The 20508-nt window shown below is 44.4% G+C and overlaps 1 protein-coding gene across 4 annotated transcripts; it reads left to right on the top strand.

Moving 5' to 3' along the window:
• Nucleotides 1-1663: 1663 nt before the first annotated feature.
• Nucleotides 1664-19135, top strand: mpz (myelin protein zero). 4 transcript variants are annotated; one of them, XM_042497382.1, is made up of 7 exons: nucleotides 1664-1887; nucleotides 3332-3498; nucleotides 7208-7421; nucleotides 8261-8390; nucleotides 8899-8941; nucleotides 15553-15582; nucleotides 16595-19135. In XM_042497382.1, exons 1-7 carry the CDS (start codon nucleotides 1842-1844, stop codon nucleotides 16604-16606), a joined length of 642 nt encoding a protein of 213 aa, XP_042353316.1. In that variant the 5' UTR covers nucleotides 1664-1841; the 3' UTR covers nucleotides 16607-19135. The 4 variants fall into 4 exon arrangements, with proteins under 4 accessions (XP_042353316.1, XP_042353314.1, XP_042353315.1 ...); XM_042497380.1 differs by having other exon boundaries at nucleotides 15553-19135; XM_042497381.1 differs by lacking the exons at nucleotides 15553-15582; nucleotides 16595-19135 and adding an exon at nucleotides 15211-15271.
• Nucleotides 19136-20508: the final 1373 nt, after the last annotated feature.

Genomic DNA, 20508 nt, shown 5'->3' with positions numbered 1-20508 from the left:
GCTGCCACCGTCACTCGGCGCTGACGAGTTTGGTCACTTGCCACATTCTGCACCTGCCAGGCTCATAAAGAATCCCCCTGTTTCTCCAGGGCCTGAAGGCAGGATCTGCCATAATTGTTAAGGATGTCGCGATTTAGACGTTCAAGCCAAAGCTTAGACAGTTGATGGCGCCAACAAGTTGGCAGATGGTCCATTTTGTTCAGCTGATCCGTCAGCAGGGGTATTTGAGGTGTTAAGATGAATGAGCGCTTGCGATTTTCACAAGTGGCGAGAATTTATGCCGCGGTCTCAAATGTAAGCAAAAGTCGATCTGTCGCTAAATGCTTTTGCTGTCGTCTCGGCCAAGAGAGAGGGAAATCCAGCGTTGAGAAAGCTGGATAAGTGGGCTCAATAAAACTAGGAAGTGAAGTGGATGAAGTGGACGTCCTCGTCAAGTGCCTCCTCTTCTTACACTCTCTGCATATATGCATTCCCAGCGGGGGGTGGGAGGAGTCGTATCATGACTGATATGGTTTACAGCTCATGTTGAGAATAAGTGAATTCAGCGCGTGTGTTTGCTGAAGCTGGAGGAAAACCGCAGACCATTAATTTGTGCATGCATTCACTATTACGTTGCCGGCGGCTAAATGAATGCATATTTATGACATGTGACAAAATGATGGAATGAGGCCTTTTAGAAATGCAGAAATTCCACTCCGGCGTGTCCGCTCATTCTCACCGTTGCCTTTTTTCTCATTCCGTCCTGCGTCCACCATCTTAGTCTGTGTCTCTTGTCCTCACATCAACCCATCTATATATAGCAGGTCTGTCCCCACTGTCTTGCTGTCTGTGTTACTGGAAAAGCGAGGAGTGGGCGCTGCTTTTTTGAATACACAGCTTTGTCCAGGGCAGGAGGAGAAAACGAAGCAGGGCGAAAGAAAAGGGAGAGGGCCGGAGAGGAAGAAAGCGCCATTGACAGACGGGCAAACACCAGTCAGCCCCTGTCCCCCTCGCTCTCCATTGTCTCTGAGTGCTAGACGTCAGCAAACGACAGGAATCTGGAGAGAGGGAGGACAGACAGCAAAGAGTCGGGGCTTTGTTCGGGGCCGCTGGCCTCAGACCTCGGTGAAAGTGCAGGGAGAGGGGTGAGAGATGGGGACAGAGGAGAGAGCACTGGACTGACCTCGCCACAGGATCCCCCCTCCTCCTTCACTGTAAACAGGCCTCCCACTACTCACCATGTAATATTTACATATGAGCAGTAATCACATACGGAGCGACTGCAGATGGTCATGATTCCCTGTCACACGCCCTCGTTAGCGCCTACATGCTAGGCGTTGATTAGCATTCCCTCTCAACTCAGTCACATCACGGCGAGGGTGCAATCTAACACATTACATTCATCACAGTGTAATGCTGCACAGAGTTTGCAAATTCCCCCCAAGTTGCCCATTGTTTACCCAATTAATTCACCAGCTACTGTACGGCGCAGGTGCCTCTCGCCTGCGTCCACTTGAAAAAGATAATGTGTGTAATTTGTTTCACTGAGGGGACAAAATGGAGAGAAATTGCAGGATGGGTGAGGGTTGGGGTGAGGGTGGGGGGGTGTGTGTGGAGAGGAGGAATGGGGCCGGGCCGGGCCTGGGCAAGGGGTGTGGTTGGGTATAAACCAGGGGACAGTGGGTTTTCTGTTGTTGTCTTGTTTTGAAGCCCTCTGTCCTGGCGTCCTGCACCCCTCCGCTCCACTTTCTTTCTTTCTCCTCCTTCCACTCGTGCTCCCTCCAGAGTGGGACTCTTCCCCGACAGGCTCCTGTCAGGTCTGCGGCATCAGTCTTTTGGGAGCTCCATAGAAGCCAGAAACCATGCTGACGTTTTTGGCGCTGGCGTCGGTTGTCCTCCTGGGAATAGGTAAAAAAAAAAAAAAAAGAATGATTCGTCTTTGAACTTTTTTTATTGAGGTTTTTTTTTGAGGACATTGATTTCATCAATTGTAAGTGAAGATGCTGAAATTATCTTTCCACTCATGTGGGGTTGAAGGTTAAATGAGAGTATGATGAAGAGGGCTTTTTCTGTTTTCTTCTTCAGTGTTTAGCTGAAAACTGATGGACTTGATGATAATAAAAAAGAGTCAATAGGCTTAGGAGGGAATTAATTGATCTTTCACTGAAATGTAATAGCTCCCTCTACACTTGCTTATTACCAAACTAAAGCATTTAAATGGATATCTTAACATTTGCTTGTTGATTCAGTTAAAAAAAAAAAGCCTTTAGGACACCTGTAGAGGACACTGTTTATTCTCAGGTGCATTATGCTAAATGACCCTGTACATCTGTGCTCATCTTATAAAGCAGCTGGCTCCAAGCTTGCAAAGTTAAAGAGTTATATTATGACTTTTAAAGGGAGACCTGGCAGACGTTTTGCACTCAAGCAGACGGCTTTCTGTGCTCCCCTCTTGTCAGATATTTGCAGTTTTTGTCAGAATTTTAATTAAAAATGTCAAGCACGATTTCATTGACGAGTTGCGCGGGGGCCGGCTGCACTAACTACGTGCGCTCAAGGTCGCTCACAGCGAAGGCTGTGAACTTTACTCCTTGGGTGTGAAAAGAAAGAGCACGAAGCTCCATGACACTTATGGGCATTAGTGTTAATGTCGCAGTGAGACTATGTGACTCATTGGTGGCACGTTCACATGTTTTAAGTGATACTGAACGATGCAAAAAATGATGTCGTTCCGGCTGATGTTAAGAGTGGCAGGGGTGTGCAGCTCCCAGGGGCTTTGGTGGTTGTTTGAGATGCTGAGTGCATTTTCCAGGGAAGTAAAATATTGATTTTGCAGCCAAAACCAAATTAACATCGATCATTAGATATTATTCGAGCATAAACAGCGCACATGATTAAGCCAACATAATCCATATTAATGGAGAAAATGATGTTCCCCTTTGACTTTGAGAGACTAGCACCAATATTCCAGTAATAATCCAAATATTTACGGAGCGCACGCCTGAGTCGATGGTGGATCTGACACCACTAAATGTGCAGTTTAACAGTGTGAGTGTAGGTGAATATCTAAGTATTTGGGATTTATTTGATAGATGTTAGGGAGGAAAGTAATAAAAGGACAAAGTGGCATTCATTACAGGGGTTTTATTTATTCACAAACCTGCTTTCCATTAATAAAAAGCCCTTGCAGGTTGAAATTCTGATCACTTTCTGCTGCAAAAGGTAGTCAGAGTATGTAATAGAGGCATTATTTAAGCAATATTATACCAAAAACATGTACTTTTATCTTGATGGTGTGGGCAGGTGTGTGAATTTGTGAATCAGCTGTATCTACCTGCTCTGTGTCTCCCAGTGCCTGAGCAGTCCCAGGCCATAGTGATTTACACTGGCTGGGAGCGTCACGCCCTGGTGGGCTCCGACATCCGGCTGTCCTGTTCCTTCTTCTCCTGGCGTTGGACCTCTGAGGACGTCACCTTCTCCTGGACATACAGGCCTGATGGCTCCCGGGACAGCATCTCTGTAAGACGCAAATCCACACACACAGACTAACTGCAGTCTTCTTACTGATACCTGTGGTCTGAAACAGCTGTACTATTATGTGATTGTGTCATCATCCTGTATAGAATATATGCATTTACCAGACAGATGTCAGCTGTCACAGTCAGTCAAACTGCAAATCAATCTGTAAATCTCCTATAAAAAAAGTCACATCCACTTTAACCCAAAACATCAGTTTTCTTTTGCTGCATTTGGATGCCTTTCACAAGTAATTCAACCTTTGAACCTGAGCAAAATGGCTTAATTTCTTTTAAAAAATGACTAAAAAAGACACTGGCAAAGGATGTTATACAAATTGCAAGAAATTTAGAAAAAGCAAGACAGGAAAGACAAGAAATTGACCTTAAAATTAGTTTAAAATAGAGAAAGGGAAATTATTAGACGTTAATAGTAATTTTTAAAAAAATAGAGAAAAATGTCCAGACAACTACATTCATATAATTATAAAATTTATTAAAATATAGTTTTCTAGACATTTATCAAAAAATTATTTAAAAATATTTCAACTAGTGTTGACTATTTTTAGATGTATCCCCCCATAATTTCAGGCCATTTTCTTGTAACTCAACTGATAACCTCTGACTGTGTTTTTGACAAATTGCTCAGGTTTAAAGGGTTAAAGCTGCACTCGATGTGATTGTCATGCAAGCTCTATGAAAAGTTGATCTTTAAGGTCATTGTTTGGGTTTTACAGCCAGTGGCTTTGCTGTTTTGATTCACTCTCATGCCCTCATATGTGTTGTTTTCAGACACATCATGTGGTTGATTTCAGTTAAAACAAAAAGGCTTTGATAAACCCACTGTAGACTTCCTGCTCAGCACCAAACTGCAGATCAGCAAGTAACTGGTGAACAGAGCAAAAGCATTGAGCAGCTAAAGAGCTAGATATTTTGTGTAAATCCTTAAGTGGAGGAACACCCTCTTTATTTTCCTACATGAGGTTCTGATTTTATGCACTCCCTCTTGAAGTTAACCTTTTTTCACATTCAAGAAGCCACAAATAAATATATAAGAAGGAATTACAAACATGTCTTTTGCAGCACCAGAAACTCGCCAACAATGGCTGCCTCTTCTGCCAAAAAGGCTTTTTTGTTTTCACCATCTCCGCCCCTACCAGGCACCAAGAGGAGCAGAAATTTAGCGAGAGGAGGCGGGTGGTGTACTGATGTCACATGGCAACGCTTCTGAGTAGAGAAGTCTTTGAAACAATGATCTGATCAATTTGGGATCACATGCAGATTTTGGTTTGGGCTGCTTTAAAATGAGCATCACAGGAATCGGGACATGGCTGATCATTTTCAGAATTCATGAGTACTTTCTAGAGCACTCTCACAGAATATTCACGAATCATCAAAAGGAAATCCTAGTTAATCCGACAAATATGGGACTGTGTGAACGTCTAAAATGTCATCACACACTGGAGCAATGCTCAATTTATTCTGACACACAAGTGAAGGTTTGGTGTATTAACTCAAAGACGGAAACAACAAGAAACTTTCTCTTTTGCTGCCTCACCTGCCTTCTGCTCTTTAATTTCACTCTCCCTGCCCTTATCATCCTGCCATCTCTCTAATCTCTCTATCTCCCCGTCCTGACTGCACCTCCCTCTGTCCACCTCCCTTAATCTCCTCCTCCCAAGCCCTGCCTTCTTTGTCCCTCCCATCCTCTCTCATTATCTCCTCCCCTCACCACCTTCGCTTCCATCCGTCTCCTGCAGTGCCCTCGCTTTGAAACAAGATTTTTCATCTCTTTTTTCCCCCACTTATCTTCTGTCGCTCCTTTCTTTTCCCGCCGGGACAGATTTACAGTTTCATATTTCATCTGTTTTCATGGTGCATTTGTCCTTTTAAATGTCGTATTTGATTTCTGACACGTTCATATCACGTGAAAAGGCTGTGTTTATCACTTGGATGGCTTTCACAGGCCTTGATCCTTCACTCAGACGTGGGCTGACAATTTCAATTAACTGTTAACAAAAAAATATCAACCAAATTTGACCTTGATCTTGTGAAGTTTGGGACATCTGCTGCTTAGCCCTTTGCCCATTTAGGCTTTCCTCAAAATCAGTTAGCTTCTAGATTAGCTGCAATCTGTAATTCACCACTGATGGTGCATAAATCAAAATTTGCCAATACTAGTACTAAGTTTAGGTATAATAACAAAATGATGCTTTAAAAACTTTTTGTTTTTCATTAAAAGAAAAAAATACTATATGGCTAGTCAATTTTATCTATATAGCCCAATTAATATCAGATTTTCACTACACAATTACCATGGCCAAAGGAATTTCAAGGCTAGCAAATTCACTGAAACTCCCTCTCTCTTTGGCGAAATCTACTGGATGATGGAGGTTAAGGTGGGGCAACAGGTTGGTGGTGTTGCCCCCTTTTGCAGTTATTGTCAGATGGCGCTCCCCGCAAAATGGTGTGTCAACCAACACCCTTTCTTTTTTACAGAATCAAACAAAAAATTCATACTGGCAATTTTTTTGAGTTACAGTGTCTTGCAGTGCAAATTGGCAACATTTTTGAGTTAAAGGTCTGGAGTGTTAATTTGGTGGGAAATATTGGCAGATATTGAATATAGTATTCATGTGTATGTTTTCATTAGTCTAGAATGACCTGAACATTTGAATTATTGTGTTTTATTTACCTTAGAATGAGCTGTTTATGTCTATAAATGAAAGAGGTCCTTGTCCATGGGAGTCTGCCATGTTGATATGGTAGCCCTGAGTGGACAAATTCAACACTGGCTCTAGATAGGTTCATTCCCATTTTTGCATTGGCCACTTTAGTTTTCCTACATGCTTGGCACATGGGAGAAGGTTCAGCTGTTTGCATGTTTGCAACCTCACCACTAGAGGCCACTAAATTCTGCACACTTAAACCTTTAAAGCTGGTGTGATATTTTGAATTGATCAGGTGTAATGTGAAAGCTGTTGCTCTGTCAGAGAGACTTCCCTTTCAGCTCTTTTTATATTTTTTTCCCGACTCTTAGCTTTACTATCTTGGTTGACTCTCTGTGCTCTCATGGCTTCAAAGCAGCAGTTCAATGAAAAAATCCACTATACACTACCTGCCCAAGAAAAAATATCTTACAGACAATGTTAGCAGCTAGCAGGTCACTAATGCCCCCGTGATGAAACAGCTGTACTGTATTTTGAAAACGTAAATAAAATCCAGTAAAGCGCAAAGCTGCCTGTTTCATCACATTATAATAATGTAATAAAAATGTAAATTAGATGGTAATCTGCATGAAAAATATAGAAAAAGATAAATGAAATATAGTGGTCAATTTGACCCAAACAGATGTAATCACTACAAGCAGTTTCCATTGTAATAATGAGATTACAAATATGACCAGACTTGATTCCAAACTTCAGTATTTGACCAGTTTTTAATACTCATATTTAATTTGGTGCAAAAGGCATTTTGGTTTGACACCCAGCCCTGCTTGTTGGTGCAGACTAGACGCATACACTTTTGTCATGATTCTTTGCATGGCTATAAAATACGAATGCACTTTAACCACCACAGGCTGCGGTGATCTATGCAAAACTGGCCTCTGAACACAAAGCCCAGTTACCTGCAGCAATTACTGAGATTAAATACATGTCAACATGGTGACCTAACATGCATGAATACAACAATGTCCCCTCTGTCCTTTACAGATCTTCCACTACACTGGTGGTGCCCCCTATGTGGACAACAAGGGCCCATTCAGGGACCGACTGGAGTTTGTGGGGAACCCCGCCCGCCGTGACGGCTCCATCCTGATCAAGAACCTGGACTTCAACGACAATGGCACCTTCACCTGTGATGCCAAGAACCCCCCTGACATAGTGGGCCGACCTTCTAGCGTGCGCCTGCTGGTCTTTGAGAAGGGTGAGACAAGGGTGGGCAGGGAGGGGGAGCGCAGTGAGTCCCGCAGGGGTTCCTCAGCAAAATCAAATTCCCCCACGATGTAAAGTCTAATGTCTGCATTGTCGTACATCTGTGTCTGCTCATTAGCTTTCCACTGAGCCCATATGGCATATTTTGGGGAATTTTCTTCGTCAGAAGCCAACTGTTCTCAATTGTTGTTATAATCATTCCAAACTCCAAAATTAATCTCAATTTGCGCTGTGCATCAGACTAAAGCGAGCACTGCGTTCAGACCAGTCGTCGCACTGCCTCGTTTAGAATTCCTCGCACCTCCTGTTAAATGAAATCAATTACAATTTTATCTCTTTCTCTATTTGAGATTGCTATCACTGCCTCCCCTTCACTTGTTTTCTCCCCCTCCTCCTCGCCTTCTCTTCCCATTTCTCTCTTCCTTTGCCTCTTCCATCGTCTTTCCCGTCTCACCCCCTCCCCCACCTTTCCCTCCATGACTCTATCCCTGCTCTCACCTTTATTCTACCTTATCTCCCCTCCTCTTCATCTCCCACTCTGCCTCCACTGCACTGTGTTCTTCATCTTTCATTCAACCTTTATTTTACCTTTGCTCTCCTTGTCTATTCTACTTTCATCTCTCTTTCCTTCTAGCTTTGTTCCTCGCCTGTCTCTCCTTTCCATTTCCTCCCTCCTATGACATCTTTTCCTCCTCTTCCTCATATCTTCCGTTTCCTTCTGAACACTTACAACCTCTGTCTGTCACTTGCTTTGCGCTCCTTATTATTCTCAAATTGTCGGCACCTTCTAACACCACCTCCTCCTCTCCTTTCCCTCTCCTCCGCCGACAGTGCCCATCCAGGCTGGCGTGATCACAGGGGCCATCATCGGGGTGGTGCTGGGCCTGCTGGTGCTCATCGTGGTCATCTACTACCTGATGAGGTTCCTGGTGGCGCGCCGCGTCTTCAGCCTCAGTGTCAGGTCAGTGCCCGGCCTGTGGCCGGCGGCGCTCTGCCAGTCGGGTTTGTGCCAGGGACTGGAGCTGAAGCCGGAGCCCATCCCTGGCACCGACACCTGCGTGGCCAAGCTGGCGTAGGTGCCGTGCCATGATTTGATTTGGTTAGGTGTGCGAGGTTTAGATTTGAAGTTAGTCAGCTGGAAAGAGACAGATAATGATCTCTCATCTAGATTTCATCTGAAAAACGGCACAGCATAGGTCCAAAGCAAGATGATTAAAAGTGGTGAAGCGACAGTTTCTGAGTGGATTATCCGCCAGATCATGAAGATGATGGATCCATCACCTTGCTTATACCTATCCAATTTTATGAGACCTTAACGCATCTAGCTCCTGGGGGCTATGTTTGAGACGGGGCCAGTAGATTAAGCTGATGTTCTCTTTATGATGGCTGCCAGGCAATGCTGCCCTGTGACCACTGGAGGGAGAGATAGATTCGACATCCTGACATTGTCTTTCTTTTGTCCCCTCCAGCAAACATGGCAAGAAAAAGAAAGAGGGATCACAGCAGAGACAGGCAAGTTCCCTCCTCTCCTTCCTGAACCATCCCTTTATCTCCCTCCTCTGCATCCTTTCCTCACACACTCCCGTCACATGAACACATCTAGTCGACAACACCAAATTCAACAGCTTGGTTTGCTGTCACATTCAGGCGCTAAATAGCAAAATGACGTGCTTTTTGGAGAGATTACTATAGTGTTCAGTGTTGGGTTCGGGAAACGTGTTGTCAGAGGGAATATTCATCCATTCTGTTGCAGCACAGCCACACAATAGCACACATCTAACATGACAGTGCATAACGGCACAGTTTTATAATCGCATTCCCCCAATGCCGGTCCAAGCAGCTCCAACATGTCCACACACTTAGCAGACTCCTCCTCAAAGCAACATATCAACAACAAAATAACATGCCATTCAAACTCTGCCCTCCAAACACTAATAACAGTGTTCAAGCTGTTAAAATTCTAGTGCCGTCTGAGCGTTGGAGGTGCTTTAAAGCCCATACTGTCCCTTCTCTCTCTCTCTCTCCCTTATTCTCTCTTGTGGCCCTCACCCCTTCTTCAGCTCCCTCAGGGGGGCCAAACAGCGCGGTGCGAGTAAACAGCCACGGGGCAAAAATCAAACCAGCTACTGTGAAATGGCCGAGCAATGCTATTGCTGTGTTGAATGGGACTGTGATTTGCTCGCAGTGGGAAGAGGGACGGGAGCTGCTGATTTTGCTCACTGGGAGTCAAATGAAAATCACTGGGCCTATTATGGTCCAGGCTGTTATCAGTGGTCTTACGCTGCTGCTCGCCAAGGATTTTGGGATATTTCCCCCCCCACACAATTTCTCGTGGGACTGCAATAGCCTCAAGTGGTGGATTAATCAGACGTTTTGGTGGCTTTTATTCTTTTGTAAATACAAGGCACCAGGGCAAGTTGTGTTTGATTACTCTGCGGTAATGTGGGTGCTGGATTGTTGCGGGGGCGTATTGTAATCGACTGTACGCCTCTCCTGCTGATAATGAATAAAAGGGAAGTCAAGGGATTTGGGTTCAAGGCGTTTTCCGAAATCAAAAAATCCGCTTGGAAACAAGAGACGCCCAAAGATATCCGAGGTGGAAGATCAGAGGTGTTATTGTCACAGCGAGTCATGTAGCCTCAGGTGTGAGCTAATGTAAAGACGCAGCGGCGCCAGTTGGCGGGCATCAGTTAGGAGTGCGCCATCTTTGCCCCCCGTGGCTCAAGCCGAGGGTGCGACAACAACGAGGGCCGACCCTTTCCTCACACCTCAAACGCTCATTCTCAACTCCCCGGGGCCCCTCTTCCTCCCTCTGTCTTCTTCTTTCCTTTTTACTGTCGTGTGATTGTCAGGTTGCTCTTGAGCTGCAGTCAGCTGCTCTCAAGTGCCTGCGGCGGGTGACAGTGCATATATGAATAAATAACTCGCCGCCAAAAGGACACTGGAATATTTGACAATGTTGTCATTTATAGTTACTCTCCTGCAAGTCTCAGCTTGGAAGGAAAAAATGTTCCATGTGAGCCCCCCTAATTTTTTTATTTTTATTTATTTTCTCCCCCCTCGGAGCCGATTCCTCTCTTGAAGCTGCGCCTCACACAGAGGACTCGTGGGATTTTATAGTGCGCTCATAAGTGGTTGTTTGATCAAATAGCCCTTATTAGGAGTCTCTGCTGACACAACACAATTTTGTATCAGCCTCACCATCTTCGTTACTTTCTGTTTGCTGGGCTTGCACTGCAAATCTCCAAGAGGCTGCGGGTGAGGGAGGGAGAGAGCGAGACAGAGAGACAAAGGAGCCCTGTGGTGTGTGCTACTCCCCATTAGGTGGAGTTGTGGGAGAGGAGTTTACCCCGCAGCCACACACATAAGAACAGCAATGAACACACACACACACACTGTACTGGAATGATAATTGAGTGCACTTGGTATCGATCTGAGCTCACACACACGCACGCACCCACCCATTCTTCTTTCCATCCCCCAACCCCCCCCCCCAACCAACCCAACCCCACTTTACTTCACTCCCTCCCTCGCTCTCTCATTCACATTCCTTTTATCCGATCCCCAGCCTCCCTCCCTCTCCTCAGTCGCATCCTCCTCCTCCTCCTACCTCTCCGTGCCTTTGACTTCCTTACTGACCATGAGAAGCATCTATCTGTCTGTAATTCCCCCTCTCCTCTTCCCTCTTTACTTCCTCTCTCGATCCTCCCTCACTCTTCTCCCCCCTCCACCACAGCCTCACACCCTTCCTCTCCCTCCTCAGGTGTTCTGATCAGCTTCGGTTCTGGACAGAAAATCACTACCTCTCGCTCCTCATCTACCTCTCACTCTCCCTCCTCACCTGTCACTGTCTCTCTTTAGTATGCAGCAGAGGACGCAGCCACTTACCTCCCTATCTACCTCCCCACCAGTCCCTCCTGTTTTGCCACTGTACCCACATTTCCTTTGAAGTGTGTGCAGCCCCCTGTAACAAGGGCGGCTCTGCGTTCTGCCTAAGCAGGCTCGAGTGTGTTTACGCAGCAGTGCCGTCATTAGCGTGGGAGCTGTGCAATCCAGCAACCTACCGTGGGATGCATAATGGTAAACAATACAATGATTTATGAGGGAATGTAAGTATGATCGAAGGTAATGACACCGGATGGGCTCCACAGTTGCCCCTGTGGTGCCGGATGTTAGCAGCACCGTGCGCCTCGATTGCTGTCATATCAGAGCGCGTGCTGCTTCGGCACGGTGCATCATTAAAGATGATACATTTTGTAATGCAATCAGTGGGGTATTATTAGCCAAGGCTTCAGTGAATACAGGCAGCTTGTGGTGTGCTATCCACTGTTGACTAACCTGATGTATGAGAGCATGTAGCCTCCACACCTTAAATCCTGCATGCTTTCTATAGAGAACCCCAGTACTGAGTCCTAAAAACCCGCAAATGAGTTAGCATTTTCAGCATCTGCGGTTCCCTCGTCTCAAAGTCAATGGGTTTTTTGAATGGGTTTTTGGTTGGAAGCCTGAAATAAGGTATGAGTTAACACTAGCTCAAGAGACTTTGAAACTTTGAAGCTTTTATGTGTCTTAAAAAAGGCAGTTGCTAAAACTGATTTCTTTATTCTGTGTCATGCACATGTTCCCAACCCTCATGGGTTTACAAGACACCAGTAAAATATTGCGGCAGTGATCAAACCAAAATATATGTTGTTTCACCGCTCAGTAACCAAACATAATACTCTGCCTTCTATTCCAGGCCCGACAAACAAATTCTGCCACAAAAAAGGTTCCCCTTCTAAAACATAAGTCAAATTTTTCATAGTCATAGAAACAAAAGAAATCAAGATAAATGGAGGTTATTTCACCAAGCAGTATATCTGTTATATCTTCATGCGCAGGACAGTAAAAAAAAACATTTCTAACTCATTCTCAATTTCTCCTGGCTCACAGAACAAAGTCTGTCCTCCTCTGGAGTGGCAGTCTCTAAGGCTAATAGTAATGTAAGTGTGCACATAGGGATCTTTGATTTTTGTCAAAATTATTTTTCACAAAGATTCTACATTGTAGCTGTTCTATACAAGGCAAAAAGTTCGTAATTTTGGTTTGTACCGTATTACAACGGACCATCTTTCCCAATAATGAGGAGCATTCTGCTCCTAATCTCCTCATTATCACAGAGTAACCTGTTGTGCAAAAAAAGACATTCAAATAAAACAGGGATTTCAACTCCAAGTGGCTAAATAAGACCACAGAATGTTATCATGCCATGCTGCGCTGAACACGGCTTTACAGTTTCGTAGCAATGGTGACACGACCATAATGTTGTTCATTTAAGCCTAACATTAGCTTTTTACTTTTGGTGGTTACATTTAGACTTCAAAAATCCTGAAACTGGCATACATTTGTGAAGATTATCTTGCTGAACAAAACGTGTAAGTATCATAAACGTTTGTTTACCACAGAGCCTATTTTCTGCAACGATCCAAAATCCATTGGAAAAATCCCATCAGCTTTTTGACAAGGGAACCAGGGCGAAGCTAACTTCCTGGTCAGCCTAGAGAAAAACATCATTCCTGGGGCACTCTATCCAGTTTGACTGTCCTCTTATGTAACACTTTTACAACAGTGTACCAGCCTCTGAGTTCAACCTGTGGGACAGCATTGAAAGTGCACAGTGTTGGTCAAAACCATTACATATGAGTGAAGTTTCATTAAGTTCCGTCGGAGCATTATCATGCACTTGTGATACTTTTCAATAGGTTAACTCACAGGTTAATGCACTGGAATACAGCTATTGTAAATTTAAGTGCTACCTTGACCTTATCTCCACTCTGTCCAGTCCGTCCTGATGGATTTGTTGTGCTCAAATGAAGCCTCACTTTACTTCCTTCCTCCTCTTCCTTTTATAGATTTCTTCTTGGAGATGTTTTTAGACATTGCACAGACAGTATACAGAATGAGTGGGAGTGAATGGAAGAATTATATAAGTACAAGTTAGATGAATGGAGGCTAAATGTGGGCCTTTTTTTAAAAAAAAATACCACAGAGCCAGAAAAGAAGATCTATCCCTGACCACTGCTAGAACAGAAATCGAATCACTGTAAACTTAAAGTATTCATTTAATAGCCAAGGTATATGATTTATAAACACAAATTTTATTTTCAGGAAGTTCCCCTCTCTAAATGTTATCAGGTATTGTATCTTGGAGTGCAGCTAGCCCTCAAACAGAAAACCCTTTCATGCTAATTTTTATTGTCTAAAAGCCTAAATGTTTCAGAGACCCAGTATGCATGCAGTGTTTATGCGCAGGGTAGACGACATTTACAGTGGACGTCGAGGTTGAAACGGGTGAAAGTTTTTAAAAAATTTCATTGTCAACAGAAAAAGCCTCAAGAGATGCATCATCTTTTTTTCAAGAGGGGCCTGACAAGCCATTGCATTTCCACAGTTTATGCATTTAGACAATTTATGCTCAGAGACAAAAGAGGGAAGGCAACAACAACAAAAACAACCAAATTTGAATAACAACATAGGCATTAGTTTGACACTAAATCTGAGGTTAAAAAATAAACTTAAAAGCAAGAGCAACATTATTTCACACATGAAAAGGGCTAGATTTGAATAATTCAAATGCAGTTATGGATTTTATGTGTAGTGTTAAATTTGCAAACAGCCTTTTAATGGCTATATTTCATTGTGTTGCATGTCCTAACCACACACTGAACTATACCCATCCGAAGGATGTTAAAACTACAGTTAAAATGTGACCTAGATGCAGTGGAGGAAAGTAACTAAATATATCCATTCAAATAGTTTTGAGTTACTTGTACTTAACTTAAGTATTTCCATTTCATGCTACTTTAAACTTCTACTTCACTACATTTCAGAGGTAAAAAAATGTTTTATAGATCACAGTCCCATAATGAGTGAAATTAACATTGGTGAATATTTGCCTCCTGTTCACTTCCATTCAGTGCAGGTGAAGGGGCAGTTCAAACATTTGCTTCCGCTGGCACAGTAAATTTGCATTTTTGTATCCCACTGAATTTAATTGTGATGAACTTTGACTGGAGAAGCTGCAACCAATAACAAAGAAGTATGCCTGCAAGTGACGGTGATAGTTGCCATTTCTAACCTATTCTATAATGCACGAAGTAGGCCATGAAAAATACAAACTGCTGAGGAAGATATGTAGGTCTCTAGTGATTAGTTAGGGAACATGGAATCCCCCTCCCCCGTGAAAACCAGTTGGAGTGGACGCACTGAAGATAAAAAACGCAGTGTAATGAGTTGACAGTTCTGTCTCTATGGCAACCGTTCTGTAAACAAGTACTTTTACTTTTGGCACACTGGCATGATACTTTTCTTCTTCAGTGAAAACTGAGCATGAAGGCTTTTCACTTTTCTATACTTTGATTACTGCTTTTATTGAGGTGATATGTCTGAGTACTTCTTCCACTGCTGCCTAGATGTCTAAAATCTCTCTTTTTAGCCAAGTTTATTGCCGGTTCTAACATTTTTATCCAACATTGCTAAATTAATTACTTACTGGGTCTTGTCCAATGTCACGAGAAAAATTAGAGCTATTTTGTCTACAAATATGGTCAGATTTTGTTTAATTGTTGCACAAATAGTCGAATCCCAACAAGAACCCAGTATGGTATACATTGTGTGTGCGAGTGTGTGTATGAGTGTGTGTTATTGATCAAGTGTCTCTTAGTTCTCACAGGTGTATGGAGTCTGCCTGCCACTGTGTCCCATCCTAACGCATGGTTACCTGTTTTGTCACCCCCTTACAGCTCTGGACACCACCCCCCCTCACTTGCTACCCCCTCCCCTAAAAGGACTGTCTCTCTACCTGTGAGAACTCTGGACACCACCCGGTCTCCTCCTAAATGTGTTTTTCTCTCCTCTTCACACAGCTCCACCTGTCCTGCTAACTCCATCTCTCATCCTCTCACCTCTAACGCACCCATCTCACCCCTCCTTCCTCTCCTCTCCTACCTCCTTGTTTTCTCTCTCTCTCTCTCTTCTCTCTCTCTCTCTCTCTCTCTCTCTCTCTCTCCCTCACACTCCTTTCCTCCTGAAGTGACTCTCCTCCCCTGTTCTCCCCCCGACCCCCTCTCCCTCCTCCCCCACAGGGCCCCGTGCCTCCCGCCGACCCCTCCAAGGTGAAGGCGGCCGCCTCGGAAAAGAAGAAGCAGGAGTCACGCAAGGATAAGAAATAGGATACGGGGAGGGGCTGGGGCGGGCTCGTCGGCCGGCTGCTCCAGCCCGTACACCTGGCGGTGGGGAGGGCCCAGCCCAAGTCGCAGCAGCATCAAACCATAGCCAGAAAGACAGAAAGGGTGGTGGGGGGAGGGGACGAGGGCCCGGGCCGGGTGCTGATGACCATCGAGCTGGAGCTGACCCGCAAAAATGGGGAGGAGAGGCCCGGTGGAGAGGGAGCAACAGGAAAGTCCAAACCGGTTGGCTTCCTCTCCCGCCTCGCCAATCAGCTCACCTTCAAAAAATAAACCAATAGAGAGGCCAAGGGGGGAGGGAGCCGTCTAGGATAAGAGTGGGAAGTCTGCTGAGGAGACGGCAGGAGAGGAAAAACCATAAACCTACTTCACACCCACCACAACGCCAACCTGAGTGCCTGAATAAATGAGTCAAATCATATCTGCTCTTGTCACAGGCTGATGACTGTAGACGCAGCTATATGGGCCGAGATCTAAGATGTCGTGATAATCTCTTACACCAGCCGGCACCCCGAGTACTTTTGTCAGGTCATAAGATATGCCATTTGAAGCGAGACCCTAAGACGGCTGGGTTTGATAACAAAATCTAAAAAGCCGCTCCCCGGGTTTTGCCTTTCTGGTTCCTTTCATTGTGATCCTATCCGCCGAAAAAGCTTTCTCCAAGTGCGTCCGATACGCATCACGAATCCCAAGCTGCGGGGACAAGCCAATTTGCTTTTTTTTTTCGCCGGCGACGTGTCAAACTCTAACTTTCTCCCCTCGCACTGATCTTCATTCTTTTCTCACCCCCTCTCCAATCCCGTTTCTTCCTCTTTCACTTGTGAATTTCCTGACTTTCTTGTTAATTCAAATTACAGAAGTGATTTATATGCTAACTGCTCTATCCTGTTTCTCTTCCTCTCTCACTTCCCTTCCCTCTTTTCTTTCTTTTCTCCTGTAGATAAAGGTCTGACTTCTCCATGACTGCCTCCACTCCTCTAGTCTGCTCCCTCCTTTACTGCCCAGCCTGATGCAACCCCCATTATTTCCCATTATCTCCTCTCTTTCAAGACAGCACTGGCTGTAAGAATAGTCCTACTATATCAGCGGCAACGGCGTCAAATAATTTTTACAATGGCTGATTGGAGACTCTGTATGCACTCATTGGGCAAAGTGTAAAACTGTTTAAGGTCTAACAACACACATAACTTCCTTAAGAGGAACCCGAAAGACGTCCCTCGGTGTTTAGAGTCCCCTGAATCTTCCCCCCTTAATGTTTACGACTCAATCACACACACTGAGTGGAGCTGTGAGTGCACTCTGGACTTCAGATAGAGAAAAAGCGAGACAGAGACGGAGAGGAGAGTGATAGTGGGAGAGAAATATGATTCCTGCTCTCAGCCGGCGTAGATAGAGGTTCAAGCCCTCGAGCTCGGGGTGATTCAATCCTCTCACATTTGAGCTAATGGAGGTTGTCGCCGTGTCCCTGCCCTGGCTAAAGGGGGCTATTTCTGGCCCTATAAGAGCGTACGGGCTTACTGTAACAGCTGCACATTTTTCAGCTAACAGGGGAAGGGGGGTGATAAAGAAAGAGGTGAGCAGGGTGGATGGGGAGGGAGGGGGCGCCTGCTGTGATGTTTGTGCCTGAGTGCGTGTCCGCTTTTGACTCGATGGCCGACGACTGACGACCTGGAATGACGTCACGGCCCGGAGGGGCTGGCGGATGCTCTCAGGAGTCTTGACAAAAGGGGCTTACCAGGAAGAGGTGCAGCTTCTGTGCTCTCAGAGTTATTTTCGGTCCGGTTAATCCGCTCGCACGTTTCTCCTCGCCAACCCAGGGCTAATTATTTTAGCACGTGCTGGTAACGAGATATCTCTCTCTCCATCTTGCTCTCTCCCTCCCTCCCTGCCTCCTCTGCTGTCTTCTCTCCTTTGTTATTCACTCTTCATCTCTGCTCCCATCTTGGGATTCATCTCCTCCCTCCAAAACCCCTGGTTTGTTCTCTCTGTCCTTACGTCTTTGGCTTCCTTTATCTCTTCCTCTTCCTGTCTTCTAGTGACTGTGCACTGCATTATTCCCCAACAGAAAAGGCCTATACACAATCCACTCCACTCTTTAAGCCTCTCCTTATCTGACTGCCAGGCCTACAGCTCAATGCTCTGCTCCTCTCTCTTCTGTCCTTCCTCCTCTTCGTCCTTCTTCTTCTCTTTTTGAAACTCGATGATGGACGTCTCTTTCCCCTCCCTCCGGCTTGCCCAATGATCGACGAACGCCCTCTCTCTTGCCCTTCAAAAATGCCACACCCCCCCAAAAAAAGGCATGTCCCCTGCCGAGCCCGCCTTCCCTTCTCCCTCCGACCCTTTACTGTCTTGTTTCTGCTGGTTCGAATGCCAAAATGCTCTCCTCTGCCCCTCACCGGCAAAGGACGGAAACACATGGGCAGAAATCCGCCTTTAGTTCTCACTGAAGACGCCAAACAGAAACTTATAATCTAGCTAGCTCTCTTCCGGTCGCAAAATACGACGCGTGTTTTATGTATATGTGTGTTTAAAAAAAAAAGAGATTTGATACAAAGCAAAAAAAAAACTACCCTAAGTTAAGCAAATAATGTTTTTGGAAACATTTTTTACATGTGTGCAAAAAGGAAACACATGGAGAACATGTTCATCAAGGCAGGGAAGAAATGTAATTGTATTCGTTAGAATATGACATTATATTTCTGACCTTGTGTTATGGAAGGTGCTGTGTGGCTGTCTCTGGTTTTATTCCGAGACGTAAATCAAGGTGGTCGTGCGGCAACGGAGAGAAGATGAGGGGTTGGATAAGAGTTGGGTTAGATTCAGCGCGATGTGGCTGGGGAGAAAATAAAAAACGGGGGAGGAAGGTGCTTGCTGTGAGAGAAATCTTCGGAGGAAGAGACTTATCTGGCGTGTTAAGCCAAGCCAAAAATCCATATGTATCACCACAGATAGTCAGCTCTTCCCCCAGAGCTTTCTTTTAAAGGTGCTTCTTCCCCAACCCTGAGCCAAAGACGGATTGCGATCTGCGTGCTTGATATGCAGGGTGGACAGTGTAGACTTGAATGTTCCTTTAAAATTCATAACGGCAATGGAGGTGCTAAAAAATCCACATCTTTATAACTGGAGATCTGTTTCACTAGTCGCTGTTTAACTATCCAGTCACGTGGATCAGTTTGAATGTTGTCTTCTTTTTCAGCAAAGCCACACAGACACCTGACATAAGACATTAAAATGCCTTTTAAAAAGTGTTTTATATGTATTATGAACTGTATTAGTCATAGTTGCACAATAACCTTCCCTTTATTTGAAATGACTGGAGCTTCTTACAATTTTTTACGTTTATTTTAATGCTTGTGATAATTCCAGAGCACTAACAACTTTTGATGACTCTGTATAATATGTTGTAAAGAGAACGTAAATAAAAAGAAAAAAATTAAAGCCCCAAGCGCGGCTGTTGTCGACAGAAGACAAAGTAAACCTAGATGAAAATGTGTAGTCTTTCTTTCTTTCCAAGTTCCAAGCATTGTGGGAATCTGTCACAAATGGCTCATCCAAGACATCATTTCATGATCTTTTTAAAAGAAGAAAGTCCTTCCAAGTTAATGTCCTTCCACCATTTCATGGCTGGCATGAGAGTAGAACTCATCGCAAAATAGCACAGTAGCTATCGAAAGACATTTGTACACACACAATGACAACATGATAGAGGAGGTTTTAAAGGATGAACTCAGCCACCAGGTATTTCTTATACATTCAAAAGGAATTCGGTTTTGGGATAAATCTTCATAACATGTGCTTCATGGCAGCAGGTGAGGACTGAAATGGTCTCACTTCACCATGCCCTTTGATACCAACTACCAAAAAGTAATGATGATGAGCTGAAAATAAATGCTCAGTGGCCATTTACAACCTTTTCACATTTTACAGGGTAACAAAATGAGGTGTTCTCAAAAAGCCTTAATTTTTCTGACTTAATAGGCAGGCTGGGTTCAGTGAGCATACATAACCTTTTCAGAAATGCTCTGTTTCATATTCAGACAGTTACACTCAAATTACAGCCACAGCCTTTAACTGATGACCACTGAGCTGCTCAGCTGCAGCACCTGAGAGGGTGAGCTGAGGTGTCGTCTCCCAGTGTCTCTTTTCTGATGCTACCACTTGGAGTCACCAAAGTCAGGCATGTTTCATATCTACTCACAGGGTCTTTAGAGTTGTTGGTTTTTTTTCTATTTTATATATAGGCTACCATGGCTTTGTCATCTCTGTGAGGTTGCCAGGCAACAGCACACAACTCCCTGTTTAACCACAAATTGTATTTTTTTGACATCTCTGCAAATGTACAAATTAAACAATTGAGACAAGAGTTAAATACTGATTTGTATGGTGCTGAAGATGTTTTTTTTTTTTTTTTTTAAGTTTGGACAGAGAATTGAGTGAGGGTATTCTGCTACCATGATGCCAATAAATGCACATGGTGGGATAATGTGGCATGTGGTTGTGTTTCGGCAACAACAGCACATGCAACAATAGCAGGAACAGTTAGGTTTTGGGGAAGAAGGCACATGGGTAGATATAGAAAAAAAAACATCAAATTCTGGCTGGAAGCAAATACCAGACTCTCACAGTAAAGTCTGCTGTTTGTGGGACCCATCCACCACCCCTCCTGCCCGCCCTAGATGTGCCCTCACCCTCCTTCTATTTGGTCGTTTTAACCTGATGCACTTCTGCCACATTTCATGCACATACCTCAGGTTCCATGGCATGCCCAAATGATGTTGCCTGCATGTGTATCATGTGACCTCTGTCCGGCAGTGTATAGTAACACCAATTAAATGATCACCTAACATCCGTGCA

The sequence above is a fragment of the Plectropomus leopardus genome, chromosome 12 (genome assembly GCF_008729295.1).
Source record: "Plectropomus leopardus isolate mb chromosome 12, YSFRI_Pleo_2.0, whole genome shotgun sequence".
Classification (NCBI taxonomy): domain Eukaryota; kingdom Metazoa; phylum Chordata; class Actinopteri; order Perciformes; family Serranidae; genus Plectropomus; species Plectropomus leopardus.
This window is presented reverse-complemented; position numbering and strand designations above follow the sequence as displayed.

Excerpts from the sequence above, each read along its gene's own strand:
- mpz (XM_042497380.1), top strand. The coding sequence starts at position 1,842 with ATGCTGACGTTTTTGGCGCTGGCGTCGGTTGTCCTCCTGGGAATAG. Across the intron at positions 7,422-8,260 it reads CCTGCTGGTCTTTGAGAAGG|TGCCCATCCAGGCTGGCGTG; the intron begins GTGAGACAAGGG and ends CTCCGCCGACAG. Across the intron at positions 8,391-8,898 it reads GTCTTCAGCCTCAGTGTCAG|CAAACATGGCAAGAAAAAGA; the intron begins GTCAGTGCCCGG and ends TGTCCCCTCCAG.